General features: G+C 42.0%; 4 protein-coding genes and 3 non-coding genes across 8 annotated transcripts; 3 read left to right on the forward strand and 4 right to left on the reverse strand.

The window, feature by feature from the left end:
* Positions 1-1,272: 1,272 nt before the first annotated feature.
* LOC146549995 (zinc finger BED domain-containing protein 4) lies at positions 1,273-5,092 on the reverse strand. Its single transcript, XM_085259244.1, has 5 exons — positions 4,547-5,092; positions 4,015-4,263; positions 3,624-3,883; positions 2,930-3,536; positions 1,273-2,696 (listed from the first exon to the last, which is right to left on the reverse strand). Exons 1-5 carry the CDS (start codon positions 4,694-4,696, stop codon positions 1,854-1,856), a joined length of 2,109 nt encoding a protein of 702 aa, XP_085115370.1. The 5' UTR covers positions 4,697-5,092; the 3' UTR covers positions 1,273-1,853.
* Positions 5,093-5,567: 475 nt separating this feature from the next.
* On the reverse strand, positions 5,568-8,277 carry vma22 (vacuolar ATPase assembly factor VMA22). Its single transcript, XM_085260762.1, has 5 exons — positions 8,033-8,277; positions 7,612-7,715; positions 7,403-7,515; positions 7,146-7,325; positions 5,568-6,365 (listed from the first exon to the last, which is right to left on the reverse strand). The coding sequence occupies exons 1-5, from the start codon at positions 8,150-8,152 to the stop codon at positions 6,163-6,165; spliced, it is 720 nt and encodes a 239-aa protein (XP_085116888.1). The 5' UTR covers positions 8,153-8,277; the 3' UTR covers positions 5,568-6,162.
* Positions 8,278-8,618: 341 nt separating this feature from the next.
* trnae-uuc (transfer RNA glutamic acid (anticodon UUC)) lies at positions 8,619-8,690 on the reverse strand. The gene has a single exon. It is a non-coding gene; the product is annotated as a tRNA-Glu (tRNA).
* Positions 8,691-9,100: 410 nt separating this feature from the next.
* trnah-gug (transfer RNA histidin (anticodon GUG)) lies at positions 9,101-9,172 on the forward strand. Its single transcript has one exon. It is a non-coding gene; the product is annotated as a tRNA-His (tRNA).
* A 479-nt stretch (positions 9,173-9,651) lies between these two features.
* Positions 9,652-11,048, forward strand: ebp (EBP cholestenol delta-isomerase). The gene is made up of 5 exons (XM_085259484.1): positions 9,652-9,806; positions 9,963-10,263; positions 10,379-10,415; positions 10,494-10,624; positions 10,724-11,048. Exons 2-5 carry the CDS (start codon positions 9,966-9,968, stop codon positions 10,942-10,944), a joined length of 687 nt encoding a protein of 228 aa, XP_085115610.1. The 5' UTR covers positions 9,652-9,806; positions 9,963-9,965; the 3' UTR covers positions 10,945-11,048.
* A 1,563-nt stretch (positions 11,049-12,611) lies between these two features.
* Positions 12,612-12,684, forward strand: trnaf-gaa (transfer RNA phenylalanine (anticodon GAA)). The gene has a single exon. It is a non-coding gene; the product is annotated as a tRNA-Phe (tRNA).
* Positions 12,685-17,923: 5,239 nt separating this feature from the next.
* On the reverse strand, positions 17,924-21,535 carry fkbpl (FKBP prolyl isomerase like). 2 transcript variants are annotated; one of them, XM_085260768.1, is made up of 4 exons: positions 21,387-21,535; positions 20,390-20,542; positions 20,002-20,300; positions 17,924-18,693 (listed from the first exon to the last, which is right to left on the reverse strand). In XM_085260768.1, the coding sequence occupies exons 2-4, from the start codon at positions 20,538-20,540 to the stop codon at positions 18,025-18,027; spliced, it is 1,119 nt and encodes a 372-aa protein (XP_085116894.1). In that variant the 5' UTR covers positions 20,541-20,542; positions 21,387-21,535; the 3' UTR covers positions 17,924-18,024. The 2 variants fall into 2 exon arrangements, with proteins under 2 accessions (XP_085116894.1, XP_085116893.1); XM_085260767.1 differs by having other exon boundaries at positions 20,381-20,542.
* Between the last annotated feature and the right edge of the window lie 2,273 nt (positions 21,536-23,808).

The following is a 23,808-nucleotide window of genomic DNA, read 5'->3' on the forward strand; positions in this document are numbered from 1 at the left end:
AGTGAGGGGGCAGTTCAATTACAATTTCCTCCCCCTCCCCCGGTCTCACTGTCTGCCAAGTAATTCATTTCAGAGGCAATTACCAACAGGGCTGCATCCCAGCCCAGTCGTCTAACTCAAATGGATGAGCTGTCACAGCTGGGGAGGGGCAGGTGGGTGCCTCAAGCTGCTCCACATATACTAACAAAGAACAACAACAACACACCCATGGAAAGCTGGGAAAACACGCGCTTCAAAGATGAACACAGTGGCACGTCCACACAGATATCTAGTTCCATATCTAAATCCAGAGACGTCCCGGGGTGATAACCATTAAGATCACAGCAATCTTTGATAATTATGATCTATGAGGGGGATCTCTTTGTATCGCCCACAGATTAGCACATTGATTTTCAAAAACAAAAACTGTTACACTGGGTTTTTTTCTCTTTTTTTTGCAGGTAATAATAATAAATAGATGTAAGCCTTGTGAGAGCACTATCAGGGGTTCATCTTCAGACTGACTGATGCTGTTGTTTATGGTCACTTTATTGATCATAGCTCCTTAATTGAGGCACTGAAACGCTTCATCCCTTTAATGTGGTATTATAGAACAAATGTACAGTAGCTGCATGCAGTCCTGACATTTATTTCTCAGGTCTTTAGAAATAAGATTTTGTGAGGCTTGTTGCCTGTGATAAGGGAAGAGGGAGGGGGTGCAGGATGTGACTGCTGCCTGCCTGCTGACTCAAATTTAACTGTAATGGAATTATTGCAATTACCCAGCCTCCCTGCAGGCCCAGCCCAGAGTAAGAAAGCAAAAAAAGGCTAACACACACTACTTTATTCCCTGTTTTCCTTCGTAAGGATGCTCTGCAAAATTATTTCAAAATATCTATGTGAAGTTCAACAAAGAAAAATCTTTGTCGTGGCACAAACAGTCATTCCTTGCTAGTCTTCTGTGACAGACACAGGGTCAAACCCATTTCACTTCCTCAAAGTTCACATGAAATTGAAAAAAGGAGGGTGGGGGGGTGCTGATAATAAAAATGAAATGAAACTCACCTCTCCTCTGAAGGATTGACAGAGGACGATATAAATAAGGGTCAAAATGATACACATGAAGCACAATCCATGTCTTCTTCAAAATAAATACGAAGAATTTTGGCTTACGAAAGACCTTCTGGAACAAATTCATTTCGTAAGTCGGGGGTCCACCGTATATAACAAACAGCGTGTCACATGAGGACATGTGCATTCACTGACATCTGCAAACTGCACACACCCGCAGCGTTAAAGTAAGTGAAACTAATTTATTATCATCTCCCAGTGATGAGGCACACACACATAGTTAAAACAAAGATTGAACCCCGCATTAACATACTGTTGAGCAGTTGATGACTTCCTTTAAAAATCGAAATAATGAATCACAACCTAAAGCTAAAAAAAACACGAGTTGCTACAGTGTGCAAAACTTGACTAGCTGGTTATTGTTGGTTTGTCAGTGTTGACTGATGGATACATGAGAAAGAGGGAGATCTGTGGTTGTCTGGAGACCCTGATCAGGCAAAATAATGTCAAAGTAAATGCTTTAGTATGGATCTGCTTCCAGCAAACTCAGTCCACAGCATGTGGTGCGATAGTCTGTAGGCTACGAGGGGAAGCAGACAGCCATCCACGCCCGCTGTAGCCGGGAAAACCGATCTTGAGGATTAAAATGAGCTGCAGCTCTGAAATTCTTCTTGGTGATTCGTTCTATCTGATATGAAATCATGTGCAGTATGAGGATTATGTTATGGTGCTAGCTCAGGTTCCCTTAGAATGGTATGGAGGTTAGAATCCAAGAAGTTACTTAACTGCAAGTGTAAAGAGCTCTAAGTCCATAATAATCTGTAGTTGGCTTTGAGGTAGATGAGCGTCTCCAGGTTCTTTGGTAAGACACAGCCTCTCTCTGGCAGCAGGAAGCGTCCAGCTGTAGTGAAAATGCTCTCCACCACAGTACCACAAACAGGTATGGTAAAAGCTCTCTTGGCCACCTGGGCAAGCAGAGGGAAGTCAATAGCTTTACGTCGCCAGTAATGCAAAGCCTCCTCGTCTGTGGGTTCCTCACGTAGGTAGATAGCCAATTCCTGTTCTAGGCTCTTGGCCTGTGTCGTGGGTCTCTGCTTGATGAAAGAGAACAACTTGCAGGGCCGAGAAAGTGAGGAGATCGGTGATGGAGCTGGGGCAGGAGGAGTGTGGGACTGTGGATGAAGGTCTGTGTTGAGATTTACGGGGCTGGAGGCTGTGGAGTGTTTGGATACCTCCTCTATGATAACTTGTCTGTGCCAGTCAGGGTTACTGCTCCAAGTAAGTTTGAACTGGGGGTCCAGGGTGGTGGCAGTGATGTAGAGGGGGTTCTCCAGGATAGGCGCAAGGAGACGCTCTACAGCCTGGCTGAGGCCCACAACCAGGGAGGGGCAGTGGGGGGTGGACGTCTCGGACAGATGCTTGCGGAGGCCGAGAACACAAGGCAGAGCGAGACTGATAGACACATGTCTGTCCGTCTGTGCGTCTGCTTGTCTGTCTCCGTGCACCATATCCCAGGCCTCAGTGAAGGGCTCCAGAGTGTCCGTGAACTCCCTCAGCAGGGCTCTCTCTGTACCACCCAGCCCCAGTTCCCCTGGACCGCTCATCTCCTCCAGGAAATCCACAGAGTCCAGCAGCCGCCGAAGGACCTTTATCAAAGCAGACAAATACATAAAGATTATTAATGATGCCAACCAAGACTGTGGTCATATCTCAGTGTCATAATGTAAACCTTGAATTAATGGTATTATGCATTTATTTTGCTAGCCACACTTTCTTTGTGCACCTTCTGCTTAACATACTGCTCATGTTAAATGTTTGAAGCTGATGCAATCTGTTTATTTGGTGACATTACTAATATGTAACCCTAACGTTAACTTGCCTTAAGCTGAGCAGCCCAGTCTTGTGCTGCCTCTGGGAAATTTCCTTGTCCCCCCATCATCAACCCTGGACCATCGAACACTTGGCTGAGCTTCTCAGGTGGGACGGCAGAGGTAATGTAGTTGTAGAAACAGGCTGCCTTTGCCAGTGTGGACGAGAGCTGTGGACAAGAGCGCAGCCCTTCCCTGACACACTGTTCAAGAGAGCGAGAGAAACAGTCCACCCGAGAAACGCCCAAACCCTGCTCCCATGTGTATTCCCATTCTCCTTCTTCTCCAGCGTCGCCGTGGCCATTCCTGATCTCTTCTCGCTCCACATTGTTACTACCGTCCACCTCTTCTTCATCATTTCCATCTTGGCCGTTACCGAGAGGAGGTGAAAGCAGAAAACCGGGAAGGCAGCATGGCTTTCCGCTTGTTCTCGTCGGCAGGAGAGGGTCTGCCACAACACGAAATGCTCTGCCTGACACGCCATGAGAGTGACATACTTCATCAAATTCGGAAAGTATGCGATTCCCAGAGCTGCCACCAGTCAGTGGAAGGCACGCCAGGAGAGATGAGCGCATTTGCCACTCAGATGTAAGAAAATGGCAGGTGACACCAAGGTACCTATAGAGAGAGAGAAGTGGAGTCTTCAGTAAAGGGATTCAAACCAAGTTCCCATTTTGTAGTTTCTGGCTTGTTTTACCTCCTTACCCTGAAGTGACTCCAGATAATCCTCCCCAGAGATCCAGGCTGAGGCTAAGGGCGTGTGCTGAAGCCAAGGCCTGACGGGTGGCCAGCTGGGCCTGGTAGGCGTAGGCTGGAAGAAGTTGGCTTTGGATGTAATGCTGGGGCTCAGGGGTGTAACGTGGCTCCAGGAGCTGAAGCAACTCTCTGAAGCCTTGATTTTCCACTATGGACACTGGCTGGAGATCACGCACGATCATCTTAGCTATAGCCTCAGAAATCAGAACCTGTAGTTTAAAAAGAAACACCACAAATTGCACTTTTTAAAAATAGCTAATGATTCTACTGCAATGTCTCAATAAATCATCTGTTACATTTGCAACATTGCAAGCTCCAGCGCTAACGGGCTACAACACACCTGACGTGGATCATGTCTGTCAAATTTGGTCACCCCTCCTCCAGAGCCTCCTCCTACTCCTCCCTCAAGAGTTCCCATTCCTCCAACAACTCCACTTGCTACTCCTCCTCCCACTCCAGCACTAATAGGGAGTGTGTAGCGGGTATTCCCTCCATTGGCGTTGAAACTGTGCAGGGAAGCAGAGGAGTAGCCCTCTCTCTTCATATCCTTCCTTTTGACAAAGTCATCATACATAGCCTGGTGCTTACGCTGAATGGAGAGAGACAGAGGAGCATGAGGTTGTTATAGTGCATTTCTATACCTCTACACAGCATGCTGAGTACATTTCTGCAGGAGATGATAAGGTATAGGTAACCCCCATCCCTCCCCTCCACTCTGTTTCCCCTTGCAGAGAAGCAACAGACTGCCTGTACAGTTAGGTTTTTACAGCTAATCCTCCAGAGCTGTCGTAGAGCCAGCTGCTTCTGCTGCTCCTGACAAGAACAAGATGAGCCAGATGTTAACAGCCACATGTACAATTTTATTCGGTTACCTTAAGGTGCGTTACGAAGTTGGACGTGACGCTCCGTTTCGCCTGGATCCTGGTGCCACAAGCCTTACAGTTGGACTCGATTTTCCCATTTTCCCCTTCGAACACAATGTTAAAGTAATCCAGAATAGAGACCTTGGAAACTGACGCCATTGGAGCAGACAGTTTCTCCGCTCCGGAGTGAAATCAACTTGCAATCAAGGGCAATCTGAGTCCGAGGTATCAATCTCACCTCGCCTCTGATCATGAGCGCAGGCCTGAGTGTTTACTTCTCAGTCCCTTATCACACATCACAAATGTTGCTCCCAGTTGCGCAGACAAAAGAAAAATTGTATTTCGAGCAGGAGTTGCGTCGCTCGCACGTCCAAAATCGGACACGATCAGGCTGCACAGTCTGCTGCGGATGTCTGGACACATCAATAATAACACTGAGGCCACATCCGTTGTTTCTGCGCTCCCATCCGTCGTTCGGACGCAAAGCGCTGCGTTTCACGGAGGCATATGGGGAGTATTATAATTGGACCAGGAAGTACACACAATAAACGGGACTTTCGGTTCCCATTTCGGTAGTTCCCGGTAATGTTCGGCTGTCCCCAGTGAAACTGCTGGCGTCGGAGGGTGGTGGCGCTCGGTCAAATGTTTTCAATTATGCTCATGTCGGTATGATAACAGCCAGAGTTTCTCCGGATGTACAGCATCATTTCCCAAAAATGTAAATTAGGTCTGCGTCTCTGGCTTGGTAATAATATAAATAGAAAACATATAAATAGAAAACACTCATACTGACTTGCACATAGCATCGTGTCGTGTTTTACATATGAAACATGGTGGGTGTGAAAATTCTGAGCGCATTTTAAAGACAATAAATCACGGTGACTTTTACTTTCCATAATATTTAGTAAACACAACAAAACACATCTTTCAGCTTTTCGTGTGTTTTTAAACGAGGTTTTGCGGAGACGTGGGATGTAAATGTGTGTTGACTTGTTAGGCTATAAATACAAGACACAAAGAGGTTCAGACATTTTTAATAGTGCATGATTGAGGTATATTTTTTAATTTAATGTGATTTCATTTTCAAAAATTGTTGGTTCATTTGTATATTTCATGTATATAATTACTCGATATATTTTTACATTTTAGTATTCAGCATTTTTGGGCTCCACAAGCAATACGTCTGGAAAGAAAATGCAGAGAATATACTATTTCTAATGTGTTTCATCAAAATGAAAACAACATCTATGAAACATTTCCACAAGCTGCCAACCCTGAACTTTTTTTAATTAATGGATTGTGTTTGATAAAATAAAGTTACACTTTTATTAACAATTAATAAAGTAATTAGTTACAGCACACACACAAAAACAGGCAGCCTTATGCCAAAGCACTGCTTGCCATTTATTGAAAACATTTAAACAGGTTCTGCTAACATTTTATGATTTTACAACATGTGTAATAAGACCATTTTCACAAACACATCCATCTCAATTAAAAGGAAAAAAAGAGATGAAATAAATAAATTACCAATGATTTCCACAGAAAGCTTGAACTGCTGGGATCTGCTCGTCCAGCTCCACCAGGAAGCTCTCTTTTTAGTTAACGAGCCCCTGAAGCATCATCTACTGACTGTCCTTGGCTGAAAGCTGTTTTTTAGCCTCCTCCTGCTTTGACTGAGCAGAAGTATTATGTCTGCTACCTTGTCCAGCTGAGTTGCTGAGCCTTTCCCCTGGAGTGTGCTTGTTTTGCAAGCTGTGTTTCAGCTCCTGTCTGGCGCTCAAAACTGCAGCCTGGAGTGCTGCGATCTCAGCAGACAGTTCTATTACTGTAATGACAGAAAACAACAATTAAATTGGTGAGTGGTGGAGCAGCAGAACAGCAGGAGCTTTCTCCTACCTTCAAGAAATATCTTTGCCCATATCCAAATTTACTTATGCAACAGAAGCTGTAGCCATCGTGCTGTGAGTATACACAGGACTCTGGAAACCTCTATTCATATCTAACAAGCTGCACAAAGCAAACCTTGATTCATATGCATATGAGTTAAGGTTTGCATATCTAGAGTCTTGCATTACATGGTAATAGACACAATAATAAAAAAGGCGTTTTATGTGCTGCAGATTATATTGCACGTGTTCTCTTTATGTTTTTCAGTTTTCCTGTGTTTGATTTCTCTGTAGCATATTTTTTTTTCCTAAAAGCTATTCATGCATATCGTCAGTTTTGTAGATTTGTTTATTTTTTGTGTTTGTGGTTGCGATCTCTGTAGCTGCATTGTTTTGAGATGGCAATACTGGCACATATGGATCAAATTCAAAGACTGGTTCATCTGATATATGTCCAGAAGTAGTCACATGTTACTCCACATGGTTCCTGTTATACTTCTGTGAAGTCAACCAGCTGGGACACATGTGTAGTATAAGGTAATTTCTCTGCATTCGCACGGACCCTCGTGCTCACCATCCGATCATGAAATTTCCATCTCAGATGACAGCAGACCCTAGCCTATTTGCAGACATTGAAAGTATAATCTCATCCATAGTTGAGGCAGAGTAGGTTTCACCTGAAACCATAACACTAAGATGTCCTTTGGCATGTAACATACCTTGCTTGAAAGATGATTGTGCATGTTTTAGAGACTGTGGCACCAAAACTCCAAACCACTTCAGTGGGTCTTGCTGAGGATTCTGGTCACGTTTTCCAGCTGGAGCTTTCTCGCTACCAGTGCTCTCGCTTTCCTCTTTTTCTCCAATCTCTCTTTTTGGTCTGTTTCTTCTCCTGACACCTTGTAAATCAAATAGTGTCATCAATAACAGAGTTAATAGTAGACATCAACGACACACATCTTTAATACTGCATCACCTTCTTCTTGAGGTCCTATATCCTCTATAGCTCTCTGATCTTTTCCAGACTCTTTACGACACGTTTGTGTACATCTTTCAGTGGTGAATTCCACCTCACCATTGTCCAGTGTCCTGTTACATACAAATATACGTTTTAAAAGAGCCTTTTAAACAAATTAAAGTGATCAACAGACTTTTCGTTTTTCATAAAAATTACTGCTTCCTCACCTAGTTTGAACACAGACTAGTGGCTCAATCTCACTTGCATACTGAAGTGCAGAGACTTGTTTGTTTCCCATCGTATATCGTGCCTTGCTCATAGAAAACCACCCCTGAGGGGAAAATGGTAAAGTCAAATTATACAGGCAGAATGTAAAAAAAGAGCATTTTTATTACAAACCTTTTTTGCGTAAATTTATTTTTGAAAATCCTTATATGGCTTTTTATGGAATTTAAACACAGTCAACATAGCCCTGAAGTCTGTTAATATACCACACTAAGATATTTCCCATTATATAACACCTACAGCCCAAAATGCCATATACATTTTGATTTATTTTCTATATTTTTACCTACAGATTCTTAGGGAGCAAAAATTGAACTTAAATGTCTGATGTTGGCTATTTATCAACAAGGACACTACAGGTACCTGCTCTATGAGAGAGTTGAAAGTGGCTCGCTTCTCCTCCAGTAACTCCAGCTGCTCCATGAAACGAAGCAGCTTTTCGTCCAGTAACAAAGAAGATTCCTCTGATTCTGACACACCCATACTCACTCTCTGCGCCAATTTAAGCCTCCTTCGCGGGTAGTCTTTACCGCTATTTTGATGTACAACGTTTGAGTAAACCGAACAGAATCTGTTGAGTGCTTCCGTGTACCGTCACGTGACACGTAACCACGTGGTATACATCACGTGTTCATATATCAAACGTACAGAAAATACTAATACCAAACATATCGCTAATACACTTTGTGAAGTGTGACTTTGAATCATTTATGAGTCCTGGAATCCTATGTACTGTTATGGAAATGGACTCGAAGAAACGCTGTACGAAAGCAATAATATTGAGATATTGTTAAGATTACCCTTCCCATAATTTTTTGTTGCTGTTTTACAGTCACTGACTTTCTAAGTCATTAAGTAAATTGTCGAATCTCATTAAAGTATGAATAAAAAACATTTTGTTCCAAATTTGATAAAACCATAAAACCAACATAAAAAAAAAAAAACGAAGTTCCCATACCGGGAGTCGAACCCGGGCCGCCTGGGTGAAAACCAGGAATCCTAACCGCTAGACCATATGGGAGCAATAACGGCCCTGACTACATATCTATAGATGAAGGATATATATGGAACTGTGACTTATTTGTACATATATTTAGTATTTAAGTGACATTTAATATTTACTACTGTTCCTCCTTTTTGTAGCTTTGACAGGTACCATCTGAAGAACTGATTAAAAAAAACAGCTTAAAAAAACTTCAGCTAAGATGAAAACGACTCTCAGTATTAAAAAAGAAACTATTTATGCAGGACTCACATTAGAATATTAATTAATTAAACTATTTTTAACGGAAAGCAGATCCGCACACGGTCACAACGTCACTTTAAACAGCAGTCGTCTGCCGCGAGACGTCAAACCACTCTTCGACGACGCAGCTCACACAGTTACATATACGCTTCTGCTTCACTGTTGAGCATGTCTCCCAGTAGCGCGCCGTGATCGTATAGTGGTTAGTACTCTGCGTTGTGGCCGCAGCAACCCCGGTTCGAATCCGGGTCACGGCAGGGATAAAACCCTGGCACGGCTTGGGACGACTCTTTTCTTACTATGCCGTAAAGAGCAAATTTTGTTTCGTATACTTTAAAGTAAAAATGTAAGGTTTTTAGGGTAATTACAAGTCTTTCCTTTAACCTATTTAGACCAAATGATCATCGGAAATCACATGGGTGCACTCCACGTTAGGTTTGTATATTTAAGAGGGCTTTACTTCAGCTACATTTTGTTTCTCGTCATTTTCAGTCCATGCGAGTGAAAGGTTAACTGTAAATATTTCCTTACTAAATCATTATCAGATGGAGCATCTACCGATTGAAGGCCATTTTCTACCCTACCCTAAAACATTGTATGACTTTCGCCTTGAAAAAGAGGGCTGATCCCTTTTCATTGGTAGATGTCATAGACAATGTCCATGTTCCGAGAGGAAGAGCCAATCAGTGAGCCAGTAGATCTCATGTGCAATAGCTCTATGCTTAAAGATGTTTGATTGGCTGTTGTGATCCACGGGTAACGTCCCCCAGGCACGGAGTTCCTCGTTTGAGTTTATGTGCGCGGGTATGTTAGATAGCAGTGAATCTTTGACCTGCTGTGTGTTAGGTCAAATTACCTGTGGAGCTGAACACCCATTTGGTGGCATCTACGGTAAGGATAAAAGCACACCGATGAACTTCTCACATAAAACGCTACACTTTTAACTCTGTGAATTAACTAGAACAGAATGTAATATAATGTAATACAGAGAATGTTTAACTCTACACTTTTAAGTCTAGTGCTGATTATGTTTCTGTATTCAAACAGATAATGGACTCCTCTGAAGCATCTCATCACCCTTACTGGCCTCGGGACCTTTCAATTCCCACTTATGTGGCCAACGATCGGTCGATGTCAGAGATTCTGGTGTTTCTGTTTTCTGTGTCTGGGCTGTTTATGCTGGTGACCTGGCTGATCACCGGCCAGGCCACCAGCAGCCTGGGCGCATGGAGGCGCCTGGCTGTGTGCTGGTTTGCTGTTTGTGGCTTCATCCATTGTGTAATCGAGGGCTGGTTCTCGCTATATTATGATATAATTCCAGGAGATCAGCGCTTTCTGTCACAGCTGTGTGAGTACTAACGGAGAACATGTGTTTAGAAAAATGCATAACCTACCTGTCGTGTGTGCGTGTGTGTGCGTGTGTGTAAAATCTGGTCAATGTGTTTTATGTTTTTCTCTCACAGGGAAAGAGTACTGCAAGGGAGACAGTCGATATGCAATGTAAGCTCATTTCTGCTCTCAATTTTGTGCATAAAAATGATTTTAAAAAGTTGCGATTGATGTTTCTTTTCTCTCTAGTGCTGATAACTTTACTGTTTGTATGGAGACTGTGACTGCTTGGTTGTGGGGTCCATTCAGCTTTTGGGCTGTTTATGCCTTTTTAACCAATAAGCCCTACAGATTTCTCCTGCAGCTCATCATTTCAGTAGGTAAGACGGGACAGAAGCTATCTTCATGCCAACCTCAGGTGGAAATAAATTGTTGCTTAATTGTAGCTTTATTTTGTCTTCTCACGTAATCTGACTCAGGCCAGGCATATGGAGCGGTACTCTACTTCTTCACAGAGCACAGAGATGGCTACGCCCACAGCGAGCTGGGACATCCAATCTACTTCTGGTTCTACTTTGTGTTTATGAACACCCTGTGGATCGTCATACCGCTGGCGCTCATTTTGGATGCATGGAAACATCTGTCAGCAGCCCAGAGGCAAACGGACAGCACAAAGTCTCAGAAGAATAAGAAGAACTGAGTGTGTGCGTGTATGGGAGGGGGGGCATTTAATACTGCAACATTACATCTCTGTCATTATGAGACTTTGCTGACATTCATATTGATAAAGTAATAGTTCCTTGATTTTTTTCTTTTTTTTTACTTGGCAACTTCTTTTCTGAGAAGAGCAAAATAAGCGTGAGTGTGCTGGGTGAGTGGGGTCCTTCATGATACAGGTGTCCCTGTAGAGCTCAGTCCAAGAGTCAGTCATTTATCAACAAGTGTCTGTAGGATCATTGTGTTGAAAGCAGATGAGAAGTCCACGAAGAGCATACGGATGTAGGAATGTTTCTGCTCTATGAGGGTGAGGGTGGTGTGAACCACAGAAGAAGAAGAGATTTCACATGAACCAAAAATTACCAGTATGAAAATTATTAGCCTGCTCTGATGCTAACAGTGAACTGTGTATCCTTTTTGCTGGAGTCATTTCTTGTAGCCATCCCAACCTCCTTCATATTTGATCGATTTGCAGTTTACAGTGTATTAGCTGGAGGAGTTGTACAGGGAGATGGCCACGGACAGGAATCATTTCCTGTGTGGTTCAGTGGTGCTTTTTGGTAATCTCAGTCTCTCAATGAACATGCTCCTGTGACCAGCCAGCATGTCATGGACTGCGTGGGAGGTATCCAGCATTGTCTTTATCTTGGAGAGCATCCATCTGAGCTCCATCCACACAAATTACTCTCCATGCAGATCAGTCAACCTGCTGCCCAGCACTTGGAAACGCAGTGAACACTTTGTAAGCATCAACGATTGCTTTTCTCACATTTAAACCGATGCTTTCTCAAGTGGCAGCTCAAAACCTTGCTTAGGTTTTTATAACGTATGTAAACTGGAAGATAACCCTCAGTTTTAACTTGATTTTACAAGCTTTGACGTTAACAAAGTTAAAACACATCATTGCTCAGCAGTGGTTTGTGTTGTGGCTAGATGGGTAAAAAAGTTGATCCCAGTATTTTTTTTTACCCTGAAATAATTATCTTTCTTAATGTAATTAGTATGTTTAGAAATGCTATTGTGGAGGTAAACACAGACGACACGAGAGCTCTCGATTCTAACTCCTGCTTTATTCCTCATCACAACAGAACTGACTACGTTTCGCTCCAAAACACAGCAACAGACTTTCTTTACACTGGGTGTGAGTGGAGCCCTCTAGTGGTCCACCACACAATGTCTTTGCGAACATTTTGACAAAAACTTTAAATTTCTAATTTTTTCACATGGAATTGTCTGTATTATTTCTTTGTCACGTGGCCAACATTATAGACTTTAGTGGATTACACCATTTCCAGCTCATAATTAACATTTGGGGCTTATGCACGTTTGAACCAAACTGACTTCACATGTGACTGCAGCGATTTACTTATTTAAAGGCATTCGCCTCTGAACTCGGAAGATAATTAAAACCAAGCTGACATAAGTCCACGTTCTACTTAACGAGAATGCATAATGTAGGTTTGAGTATATTCACGTGGGTGAAACGGAACCATACAACTGAGGGGCTAAATCACGTCACGTATTAAACTCGACGAGTTAAGACAGGCTAAGCTCTTCTCAAACTAATCACGCATCAGGAATGAAAACATCTTTTTTTGCCTTGTAGCCAATTTAAAAGTTTGTAGACCCTGGTAACCTTCAACACCGTGTGCCGAAATAGCTCAGTTGGGAGAGCGTTAGACTGAAGATCTAAAGGTCCCTGGTTCGATCCCGGGTTTCGGCATTTTGATGCAACCGTGTATTTGGGTGTGTCGGCTTTCCACCCGGCGGGGAGTAAAACGTACAAGAACGTTTTACCGTTTTAACCCTTCACACACGGTTTGTGTCAAATGTGACCTAATTTTACATTTGACAGCAGTAAAAATACCTTAAAAATGTGAATCTATTAGCCTGAAATGTGCTGCAAACTGTGTCGAGGCTGTTTAGGGTCAAATTCAAATTTTATTTGTCACGTACACAGTCATACACAGTACGATATGTAGTGAAATGCTTGGACAACTGCTCGTGACCTAAAGAAAACAAAAAAAAGGAAAAGGCTATGAATAAGATAGGAAATAAATATGAAAAATTAAAAAGGGTAAATTTAACTAGGAGGGAATAAAATATAAATTAAGGTTAAAAATGAAATAACTGTACAACACAAATTAGAATGAAGGGTAAATTTAACTGGGAAAGAATAAGATAAAATATATAAATTAAAGTTGAAAATAAAATAACTGTACAACAAAATACACAATATAGAACTATATAAGAATGTATGAAGAAATATAAATAAATATATATATACACACACAATAACAGCAGCTGTACAAGTATTAACCGGAAATGAAGAATGTAGTGACCAGTGTTGTGCAATCCACAGTCTTGTCAAAGTTCACACGGAAGTTTTTCTCAGTGTTGCCAACTCCTCAGTAAGGAAAATCGCTATTGGCTGTCCTAAAAGTCGCTAGAAGTCGCTAAATGACGTCATCGCCTAATTTGCATAATGGGTCATGCTAATATAACTGTTGGAGAGAGAAATAACATCGTGGAAGAGACATAAAGTGAGCAAAAACGTATTAAATGCAGTTAGAATTTATTTATAACTACAAATTAAATTTATTTTAGCAATTATTGTTTTTTAATGTCACAATTCCAACCCTGCTCCTTTACCCGGGCTTGGACCACCGCGGTAAAGTGAGCCGTCATTTGTGAGCCGCGGTCAAGCCAGCCGTCTCCTATCCGCCGCATAAATTTCCTTGCGCTTTTACACCAGTCTTTACGGTAGCGCCTTTTCGCTTTATGTGCCGATTGAAAGCCTATACCCGCGCACACGTGCACTCGCGCGAACAGTCGCACGCACATGCGCGCACACAAATTACAATGAAACAGCCCGATACAGTCAATACAATTATGGAAATGTCAGAAATTCATTAAAAATCATCCTGAGTAGTTGAGGTACAACTTTCAACACATTCCTCCTCCGGGACACCTACTGTACCTGTGTGCCAGGTTTCAGCCAGATTCACTGTAAAATTCCTCAAAAATTAAAGGGTACTTGTATTCAATGCAATACAGCCATTACACTACAATTATGGAAATTTCAGAAATTCATTAAAAATCATCCTGAGTAGTTGAGGTCCAACTTTCAAATTCAAATTCAAATTCAAATTTTTATTTGTCACGTACACAGTCATACACAGTACGATATGTAGTGAAATGCTTGGACAACTGCTCGTGACCTAAAGAAAACAAAAAAGGAAAAGGCTATGAATAAGATAGGAAATAAATATGAAAAATTAAAAAGGGTAAATTTAACTAGGAAGGAATAAAATATAAATTAAGGTTAAAAATGAAATAACTGTACAACACAAATTAGAATGAAGGGTAAATTTAACTGGGAGAATAAGATAAAATATATAAATTAAAGTTGAAAATAAAATAACTGTACAACAAAATACACAATATAGAACTATATAAGAATGTATGAAGAAATCTAAATATAAATAAATATATACACAATAACAGCAGCGTGATTTAAGTAATGAAGTGAAAACAAAGTCCAGAAAGTCCAGTGTGTGTGTAAGAACCATATGTGTGGGTCAGTACTGTGTGGTGGTGTGATTGAGAGACCGTATCGCCTGCGGGAAGAAGCTCCTCCTCAGTCTCTCTGTGTTGGTCTTCAGGGAGCGGAATCGCTTTCCTGACCTCAACAGAGAGAACAGTCTGTTGTTGGGATGGCTGAGGTCCTTCACCATCTTCCTGGCCTTGGTCCAGCACCGCCTGCTGTAGATTGAGTGCAGGTCAGGGAGCTCGGAGCGGATGGTGCGCTCAGCTGACCGCACAACCCTCTGTAGAGCTCGTCTGTCCTGCATGGTGCTGTTCCCGAACCAGGTTAAGATGTTTCCCGCCAGGATGCTCTCTATGGTGCACGAGTAAAAGTTCCTGAGCACCTTGGAGGGCAGTTGGAAGTCTCTCAAGCGTCTGAGGTGGTAGAGACGCTGTCGGGCCTTTTTCACCACGGTGTTGATGTGACAGGACCATGACAGGTCCTGTGTGATGTGAACTCCGAGGTATTTGAAGCTGTCCACTCTCTCCACTGGGCACTCGTTGATGACGGGGGTCTGGTAGTTCCTCTCCTGCTTAGTGCTGAAGTCCACTATCAGCTCCTTTGTCTTACTGACGTTTAGAAGGAGGTTGTTCCTCTGGCACCAGTTCTCCAGATTCCTAATCTCCTTCAGGTAGGCCGTCTCGTTGTTATCAGAGATCAGGCCCACCACGACGGTGTCGTCAGCAAACTTGATGATGGTGGTGGAGCTGGTAGTGGCCACACAGTCATATGTGTACAAAGAGTACAGCAGGGGGCTCAGAACACACCCCTCCTCTGGGACACCTACTGTACCTGTGTGCCAAGTTTCAGCCAGATGTACTGTAGAATTCCTCAGAAATTAAAGGAAACTTGTATTCAATCTAATAGAGTCAATACAATAGGATTCTCTCAATTTTCAAAAATTCATGAAAAATCATCCTGAGTAGTTGAGGTACAACTTTCAACACATCCCTCCTCTGGGACACCTACTGTACCTGTGTGCCAAGTTTCAGCCAGATTCACTGTAAAATTCCTCAAAAATTAAAGGACATTTATATGCAATTCAATACAGCCAATACACTACAATTATGGAAATGTCAGAAATTCATTAAAAATCATCCATAGTAGTTGAGGTCCAACTTTCAACACATCCCTCCTCCGGGAAACCTGCTGTACGTCTGGGCCAAGTTTCAGCTCTGGCCCCAGATGTCAGCCTAATGTGTACCTTAGCCATGTAAGCCATGTAATAACAACATGTGCTGGAACATAATAGTGCAAAAGTAACATGACGAAACTCTGTTCAGACAGTGAATGGACTGATTCTTATACAGCGCTTTTTTACTCACCCATATTACTCAAAGTGCTCTATACAACATGTCACATTCACCCAATCAGGCCAAATGTGGCATGCCATCACATAAACAGTGCCATCTTACCATGCCAGAAGTCAGGCAGCAGTGCCGGCTTGACACCAGATCCAGGCAAGACCCGTCTGCTATGTGGGATGACTTGTTCTTTTGGCATTTTAGTTGTGGATTATGTTTGGACTGTGTCTCTTGCCCTTTCAGTATTGTTTCCTTGTGCTTCTAAGTGTCCCTTTGTTTCTTTTTAGGTTATGTAGTATGGGTTAGAGATATTTTGTATGTTGTTTTTGTTTAATAAATCCGCCTTTTGGATTATTCCCTGATGTGCCTGAGTTCTGTTATTTAGTGTCACTTTGAAAGGACACACAGCCAGCATTTACATAGAATTGTTCTTTCAATTTTTGATAAAGATTACAGTGAATTGAGATGTAACTTGGCCCAGAGGTACGGTAGGACGCCCAGAGTAAGAAAGTGTTGAAAGTTGGACCTCAACTATTATGGATGATTTTTAATGAATTTTTGAAATTTCCATAATTGTAGTGTATTGGCTGTATTGAATTGCATATAAATGTCCTTTAATTTCTGAGGAATTTTACAGTGAATCTGGCTGAAACCTGGCACACAGGTACAGTAGGTGTCCCAGAGGAGGGATGTGTTGAAAGTTGTACCTCAACTACTCAGGATGACTTTTAATGAATTTTTGAAATAAACATAATTGTAGTGTATTGACTGTATTGCACTGAATATGAGTTTACTGTGATTTCTGAGTAATATTACAGTAAATCTGGGTAAAACCTGGCCCAGAGGTAAAGTAGGTGTCCGAGAAGAGGATTGTGTTGAAAGCTTGGCATCAACTTTTAAGAATGATTTTTAATGAATTTTTGAATATGCAACCAGACTGTCACGATGGCTGTATTGGGCTGTTCCATTGTAATTTGTGTGTGTGCGCGCGAGTCTAGGCTTTCAGTCGAAAGGCGAAAAGGCGCTACCGTAAAGACTGGTGTAAAAGCGCAAGGAAATTTATGCGGCGGATAGGAGGCGGCTGGCTTGACCGCGGCTCACAAATGACGGCTCACTTTACCGCGGTCTTGGACCGGCAAAAGTGACCCGAAACAGGCACTCTGGTGGAGTTACTTTGTGTGTGTGTTTATAAGTAGTTTTAAACCTTGTGATCCACAAAACAGCATAACAGTAAAATAAGAACTGACTGCTCAGTGCGGAGCAGCGGCTTCGCTCATGCGCGATTCATTTGCAGTTTGGACGCATAGGTGTGAACATCTCCTGCAGCTGGGGGAGGACTGTCCTCCGCCCGTGAGCGCTTTAGCACGGGTGAGGTGCCCACGGCAGCACCGCTGTTTGTTCAGAGTAAGAGCAACACGCTCTTTCACGTCAAAAAGTCGTCATAAACAAGTCTCCAATAACACCAGAAAAAGTCGCCAGATTTGTCACTAGTCGCTTTTTAGAAAAAAAAGTTGCTAAGGGGCCTGAAAACTCGCTAAATATAGCGACAAAGTCGCTAAGTTGGCAACACTGGTTTTTCTTTTACAAGAAATAAAACAAAAAATTAGACCACCACCCAGTGTAGGGTTTCTGCCATAGCTGCCCTGGCATGCTTTCCCCAGCCGGTACCAGGCTTTGGCACAGCCGGGTTCCAGCTGAGTGGCTTTAGCAGCATTGGCCTTAGCCCGCTCTGGTTGGTTCAGCACTGGTAACTACCAAAATCATTTCTTATGTTAGCGTGGTTAATCTACCGGTGTGAAGGAGGATTTGTATCAAAATTATATTATAATGCTAAAGTATAATTATTGTTGTTATCCATGCATTTTTAAAGCTGAAAAAAAAAATAGGGGGCAATGAGGGAAGTGATGTAGACCATAATATAAAAGATAGGCTACAAAGAAATGTTGTCATGGTGTCATTTGTCTCTTTCTCCTGCAACTACAATTCCAAATAAACCTTCTGACGTGTGATTTCTACCTTCGTGCATCTCTCACAAGAAAGGAAGAACAGAGTTGGAGGAGAAACATGAATCAACATCACAGTGGCTTTATTTTAGATCGAGGCAGTGGTTGTTAATGCACTTACATTTAATGGGGAATCATGAGAACACACATTTCTCTCTACTGATATTTTATCTTGAGCTGAACATTTTGCTTAGTCTCAGTCCCAGCTGTGCATTTGTTGCTTTCTCTCTACTTGCAATATCTTTAAGCGCTTTCAGAGCAGCAGGCATTTCTGGCTGCAGCTCCAGCAGTTTCCTAAATGCCTGTTTGGCCTCTTCCAATTCATTCACAATCTGGCATGCTTTCCCCAGCCGGTACCAGGCTTTGGCACAGCCGGGTTCCAGCTGAGTGGCTTTAGCAGCATTGGCCTTAGCCCGCTCTGGTTGGTTCAGTTTTAGCTGGCACAGGGACAAGTTGGAGTGGAGGTCAGCTTTCATTTTGTTGAGTTCTTCAGCTGAAGGATCAAGTGTTTCCAGAGTTGCTTCTCTCTGCTCCTCAGCTTCATACTCCCATCCCTTTTTCGCCACATCTCTAACGTGATTACAAAAAGTGATGACTAGTTTCATGGCCTTGCTGTAGCTGTCCGCGGCCCCCCACAAATCCTCGCTCCTGAATCTCACTCCGCCCGTGTCCTTGTGTGACTTGACCCATTCCCATTTTTCACCAGGAGACATCTCCCAGGCTTCCTTGCCTGGTGTGAAAGCTTGCAATTCCACTGTGGCAAAAAAGGGAAGGCTTTCATCTGAGGGGTGGGGAACAGCAGCATCTGGTCCAGTTTCCAAAGGAGAAAGCTGTATCTGGGTAGCAAAATACAATGTTAAGACCTTTCATCTTTACACGGTTGACAGTTAAAAACAAAACCAAGGATAAACACGACAGAGCATCGGTCATTTAGCCATCACGATTTCATCAAGAAAGATGAAGGGAAAGATCATTTAAACAAAACAGTATTTACACAGGTTGAGAGAAATGTGTGTTTTAGGATGAGCTATCAAATGATGGTCAGCCAGAAATTAGAGATCAATTTGAGAAATTGGAGATATTAATTTAAGTTACAAAGAGTATTTTTAAGGTGTTTGGGGGGAGAAGACAACAGAAGGAAATTTTACTTTAAGCATCAGCTAGCTAGGACAACACAAAGATTATTGAGTCCAACGATTAGGAGTATACGACTGTGGAAGCCTCTTCATTATAATTTAAAGAGTTGTATAAATTTATATTGTTTTAAAAAGTGTTACATGTCTAAAACGATAACTCAATATGAAGAATGTGAATGAAATTGGAGTTAATTGAAAAAGGATCCATTATTTTTTTGCCTCGTTTATTTTATATATATATTATTCTGGTATATTCTGATTGGAAATGTGTTGTTAGGACCGGAGATAAATGTTAATGTTAGTTTGTTCCTTGACTTTTGGTGCCCACTTGCAATATAAGTTGGATTGTAGATAGGCAGCAGGGTTTAATAAGAATATTTTCTTCTTCCTGCTGCTTTTCACACGTGGTTGCAGTGCTTTACTGATAGAAAGTGTGGTTGGTTTGTCTGAAAGAACTAACTGTGCAAACTGTTGACCAAGTGTGGAATAAATAAATAAATAAGAAACACTGTGGAGGTCAAGCAGTGCCAAAATTAAAGAAATTAAATACATCTATCAATAAGGGGCAAATGTGTCACAAATTAATTAATGCTGAAATAATTAATTAAATTTCAATTTATTAAAATATCAATTAATTTTATTTTACACATATTTAATTATTTGTCTATTTAATTCATTTTTTCATGGCTCCTTTGCTCCAGGGAATCAAGAAACAATTTAAATCATCACTGCGGCTCGTCAACTGACCCTGACGTCTGATTGGTTATCATTTACTGCAAGCTAAGATTGATCCCAGACTTGATACAGTGGACTTGGAGACAGATATCCCAGAATGCATATAGTACAGAATACAAACTGTAAAGAAAGTTTTCAAATACTCCTGTTTCTGTGACACCAAATACACTTTAAGCTTTTCTTATTTCATGAAGTTTACATTTATTTTTTCTGCCTCATCCATCAAAAAACAGAATACTGAAACAAAGACTTCAATACTCAGTTAAATCTTACCTCACACTTCTCCCCAGCTCTCATTCCCTCCAAACACGCCTCTGTGATATCACACTGACCATCCCCTAGCCTCAGTGTTGTCCAGTCACCCAGTGGGACCTGCAGCACAGAGTCTTTACACCTCACAAAGGGTGTGGTACCAGATTCAGTAAGTTCAGCGGTGAACGGATCAGGCTGGGCTGGCAGCTTCTCACCTGTTTTTTCACATGCTACATTCTCTGCTTCATCATTGTTAGCTTTGAGACGCACTTGGACTCTACACAGCGAACCCAACCTTGGACAATTATTTGATGAAATTGCTGTAAGATACAAAGAAATATTTGTTAGCTGGAGTAAAGAAAACTCATTCATTATAACAAGGAACAAATGAGTATCATACGTGTTACACCTGCTGGATCAGAAGCTGTCTGCTGACTGTTTAGTCGCTTTTGGTGGACCTTCCAGAGGCCTCGGGGACACACAGAGACCCAGGAGGTGTTGCAAACGCTATCATGATCACTTTCAGTATGTAGTGTTTCTGGAGGGTAATCGGGCTCCATCACTGGATAAAATAATAAGAAAGAAAAGTTTACCACATGTTATGTTCATACATTCATTTAAGACAAGCTTTGTAAGGTCACATGACACGACCATCTTTATTCTTCAACATAGCTCGAAGTCTGTTAGCCAAGCTTTTCTCATTTCTTTACTTTTTCAGGAACATTTGTCCAGGTTTCTTACAGGACATTTAAAGCTCTTCTCTGGATGTTGGCTGCTTTTCAGAATACTTGTGTGTTTTTCCATTCAGGGATGCTTTTAGTGCCTTGCAGTGTGTTTGGGATCATTGCAATTCAGAAAAATGAAGCTGTTGTGAATCAGATCCTTTCAACATGATAGCGCACGATGGATCTAAATCTGACTGTACTTTTTTGCATTTATATTTCCTTCAATTTTGAGAAACTCACAACACATCGTGTCTCAAATGCCGCACAAAACCATTACCGAACCCTCACCGTGTTTTATAGATGGATGTGGACACTTACTGCACCTCTCTCAGGCTCTGTGTCAGCGCTTTGCTGGATACAACCTTTGCATGATTCTTTTTAAGGACACACTGCAAGTCCATTAGATTTAAGCAACCATACTGTTATTACTGCAATGTTACAAAGCTGACTGTTGACAACAATCACCAACAGGTCAGGGACATTCAACTAAGCGTCGCCAATGCTACTACTGATAGATAGCACTGTTTTAGCTAGCACGCACATTAACACGCCCCAGTAACGTTAGAACGATAACTAGCATCAGGTAGCTATCGTGCAAGTCCACAGGACCTGAATTTAACTATTCTACATTATACGAGCGATAGTCAGTTGGTGCCTATAGCTCACAAATGTCCAACTTACCTCATATAAATGCATAAAAGTTGGCATCTGCTATTCCAACAATCTAAAAGAAATAAAGATGGCAGATTACCAGTGATGACACGAAAACAAACACCTTACAGTGATCGCTTTCTTCTTCGCTTTCTGTTAGTGCGGCTTCTTCTTCTTCTTTGTGTGTAGTGGCGGATGAAAGGCAACTGCTATGTTCCGCCCCCTACCGCACTGAAGTATATTTATGTTGGCTGTTTCAGCGATAGCCGAAATGTAGGCCCCTTTACGCGCCCTCGTGGGCCATGAAGGTATTGCAGGTGGGCAAAAACCCAAGCAATCATGTGTTACCTGCAAATATCACCTGCTCATATACTTCAAATGATTACAATGAAATAGTTTTTATTACTTTTTTAAGTTAATAAAATAATGTCAATATTACATGCTTCAGATCATCAGGCAAATTTTAACATTAGACAAAGATAACTGGAGTATTTACAGAATGGAGTTATCATAATTGGAAATGACTATGGCAAATATAAACATGCAAATAGATTTTTTTCACAGGACTGTATGTCTGGCACATTTCTGAAGTTCACATCTCAGAAAGTTGTTCACCCCAATGTTCAGCACAAAGTTACGCCCATGCACTGGTGTCCCTGGGAGGACCAAAACATTTGAATTTTTAATACTACTAATCGGTCAGAAATACAAAACAATGAGGTCATACCATTAAGGAAAAAGTTGATTGGTTAAGTCATAAAAAATTGGATTGATTAACCCCCCCCCCCAAATCATTGATATTTCACAATTGTCATAACAGTAGGATGATGCACAGAATTTGAGAATTGCACCAAAGCAACTCAGAATGTTTGAAAATTGTAAAGACATAACTTTCCAGTAGGGGTCGCTCTCTCACCAGCAATATAACACAGCTGTGATCAGTACAGTATGGGCCACATTGTAGAACCGTGCCCTCTTTATTGACCAGCTGAATGTACTTTAGTTTCAGTTTGTTGCAATGTGATGTTTTTTAAATCGTGCATAAACCCTGTCTGCATGAATTCAGAGTCAAAGAAAGGGAAAAAAAAATGCTTTGTTTCACTGAATACAAAAGGCCAGTCCATTTCATTGTGCTTATAGTACACTTTTTTTTTTAACTGTAGAGGTAAAAGTCATGGTGAAAGCATATAAAAGTTACCCCATGTTGGGGCACTTACATAGTGGCGAGCATGTAAAGTCCACACTGAAGGGCTCCAGTGTGCCAGTGAGTTTGAACCGAGGACCTTCTTGCTCAGAGGTGACACCCTGCCCCATCCCACCGCAGTGAGAGGAGATACATATGAAAAGTTCTGGTTGCATTCTGAAGTGAGCTGTTGTCCTGCTGACTGTTGCATGCTTATGAAATGGCTTAAAAACGTGAAAAAATGAAGCTGTCATTATACATTTATGACAACAAAATCAAAAGTGCGTCATCTAACTCACCATCTTTTCTGGTTTTCTCACACACAAACCAGAACCAGAAGCAAAGCTTCTTTAATCTTTCTCCATCCGTTACCCATTCCAATTCTTTCTCTTAACTCTCTTCGGATTCTGGTATTGACCCTCTCCTTCAACCCCCCTCACCTTCCTATTGGCTCCCACTGACTTCCCAGCTGGCCTCTTGTGAAACATCCCTGTGGGTAAGTTCAGAAGCATGCATCCCAGGCCGCTCCACGTTCCCTAGAAGGGCGGTAAAACCGGCTTCGAGTTGGGTTCCAGGGAACAGCTGCAAAATCAGGAGCCAGAGCTGAGCACTGCCAGGAGGGCTGGTACGACTTCGGCTCGCCTCTCCGAGGGGTTCAACATGCGTCATTCAGGGAAAAGGTGGAATATGACAGGTGAACAAAAAAAGACAAATCTGCCGGGAAAGAAGAGATAAAAGAGAAAATCAGAACAAAGGAAACAGAGGATAGATGGTCTCCAGAGAACAAGAGAACACCTGCATTGTTTGTGTATGTGTGTTTATTTTAGAGATGGACCGATCCGATATTACGTATCGGTATCGGTCCGATACTGACCTAAATTACTGGATCGGATATCGGAGAAAAATAAAAAATGTAATCCGATCCATTAAATATCACGAAAGCACCTCACAAAACTTGCAACACGCCGTAACTCACCTCAGAACGTTAGCACGTCGGAGCAGTATGCATCACGTGATAGAGCGGCTGTGGCATGCGGGACCTGTCGGTGGTCTGGATAGCATGTGGAGCTTCGCTAGCAACCCGGCATTTCATCTCCGACAAAGTTATCCCCGAGAGAAGTAAAGCAAGTGTGTAAGTCCATCTCTGAATGTTTGTAAAGCATTCCTGCGTTAAGCTTAACAGCGACTGCCTCTCGCTCTCCGGCTGCTACTTCAATCATGAAACTGCTTAATGATCAGCTGATCGGCTTTTCTGTCGCGAGTCTCTCT

Source organism: Mchenga conophoros, linkage group LG20 (genome assembly GCF_057382185.1).
Source record: "Mchenga conophoros isolate Kocher_MC1m ecotype Shallow Benthic linkage group LG20, M_conophoros_male_GT1.1, whole genome shotgun sequence".
Taxonomy (NCBI): domain Eukaryota; kingdom Metazoa; phylum Chordata; class Actinopteri; order Cichliformes; family Cichlidae; genus Mchenga; species Mchenga conophoros.

Coding starts and splice junctions, on each gene's coding strand:
- LOC146549995 (XM_085259244.1), bottom strand. CDS start 4,696: ATGGCGTCAGTTTCCAAGGTCTCTATTCTGGATTACTTTAACATTGTG. Junction 3,537..3,623: donor TTATCTGGAGTCACTTCAGG/GTAAGGAGGTAA, acceptor CTCTCTCTATAG/GTACCTTGGTGTCACCTGCC. Junction 2,697..2,929: donor ACTGGGCTGCTCAGCTTAAG/GCAAGTTAACGT, acceptor GCTTTGATAAAG/GTCCTTCGGCGGCTGCTGGA.
- vma22 (XM_085260762.1), bottom strand. CDS start 8,152: ATGGGTGTGTCAGAATCAGAGGAATCTTCTTTGTTACTGGACGAAAAG. Junction 7,326..7,402: donor TATAGGACCTCAAGAAGAAG/GTGATGCAGTAT, acceptor TTGATTTACAAG/GTGTCAGGAGAAGAAACAGA. Junction 6,366..7,145: donor ACAATCATCTTTCAAGCAAG/GTATGTTACATG, acceptor CTGTCATTACAG/TAATAGAACTGTCTGCTGAG.
- ebp (XM_085259484.1), top strand. CDS start 9,966: ATGGACTCCTCTGAAGCATCTCATCACCCTTACTGGCCTCGGGACCTT. Junction 10,416..10,493: donor GGAGACAGTCGATATGCAAT/GTAAGCTCATTT, acceptor TTTTCTCTCTAG/TGCTGATAACTTTACTGTTT. Junction 10,625..10,723: donor GCAGCTCATCATTTCAGTAG/GTAAGACGGGAC, acceptor AATCTGACTCAG/GCCAGGCATATGGAGCGGTA.
- fkbpl (XM_085260767.1), bottom strand. CDS start 20,540: ATGGAGCCCGATTACCCTCCAGAAACACTACATACTGAAAGTGATCAT. Junction 20,301..20,380: donor TGATCCAGCAGGTGTAACAC/GTATGATACTCA, acceptor TGTATCTTACAG/CAATTTCATCAAATAATTGT. Junction 18,694..20,001: donor GAGCTGGGGAGAAGTGTGAG/GTAAGATTTAAC, acceptor TTTGCTACCCAG/ATACAGCTTTCTCCTTTGGA.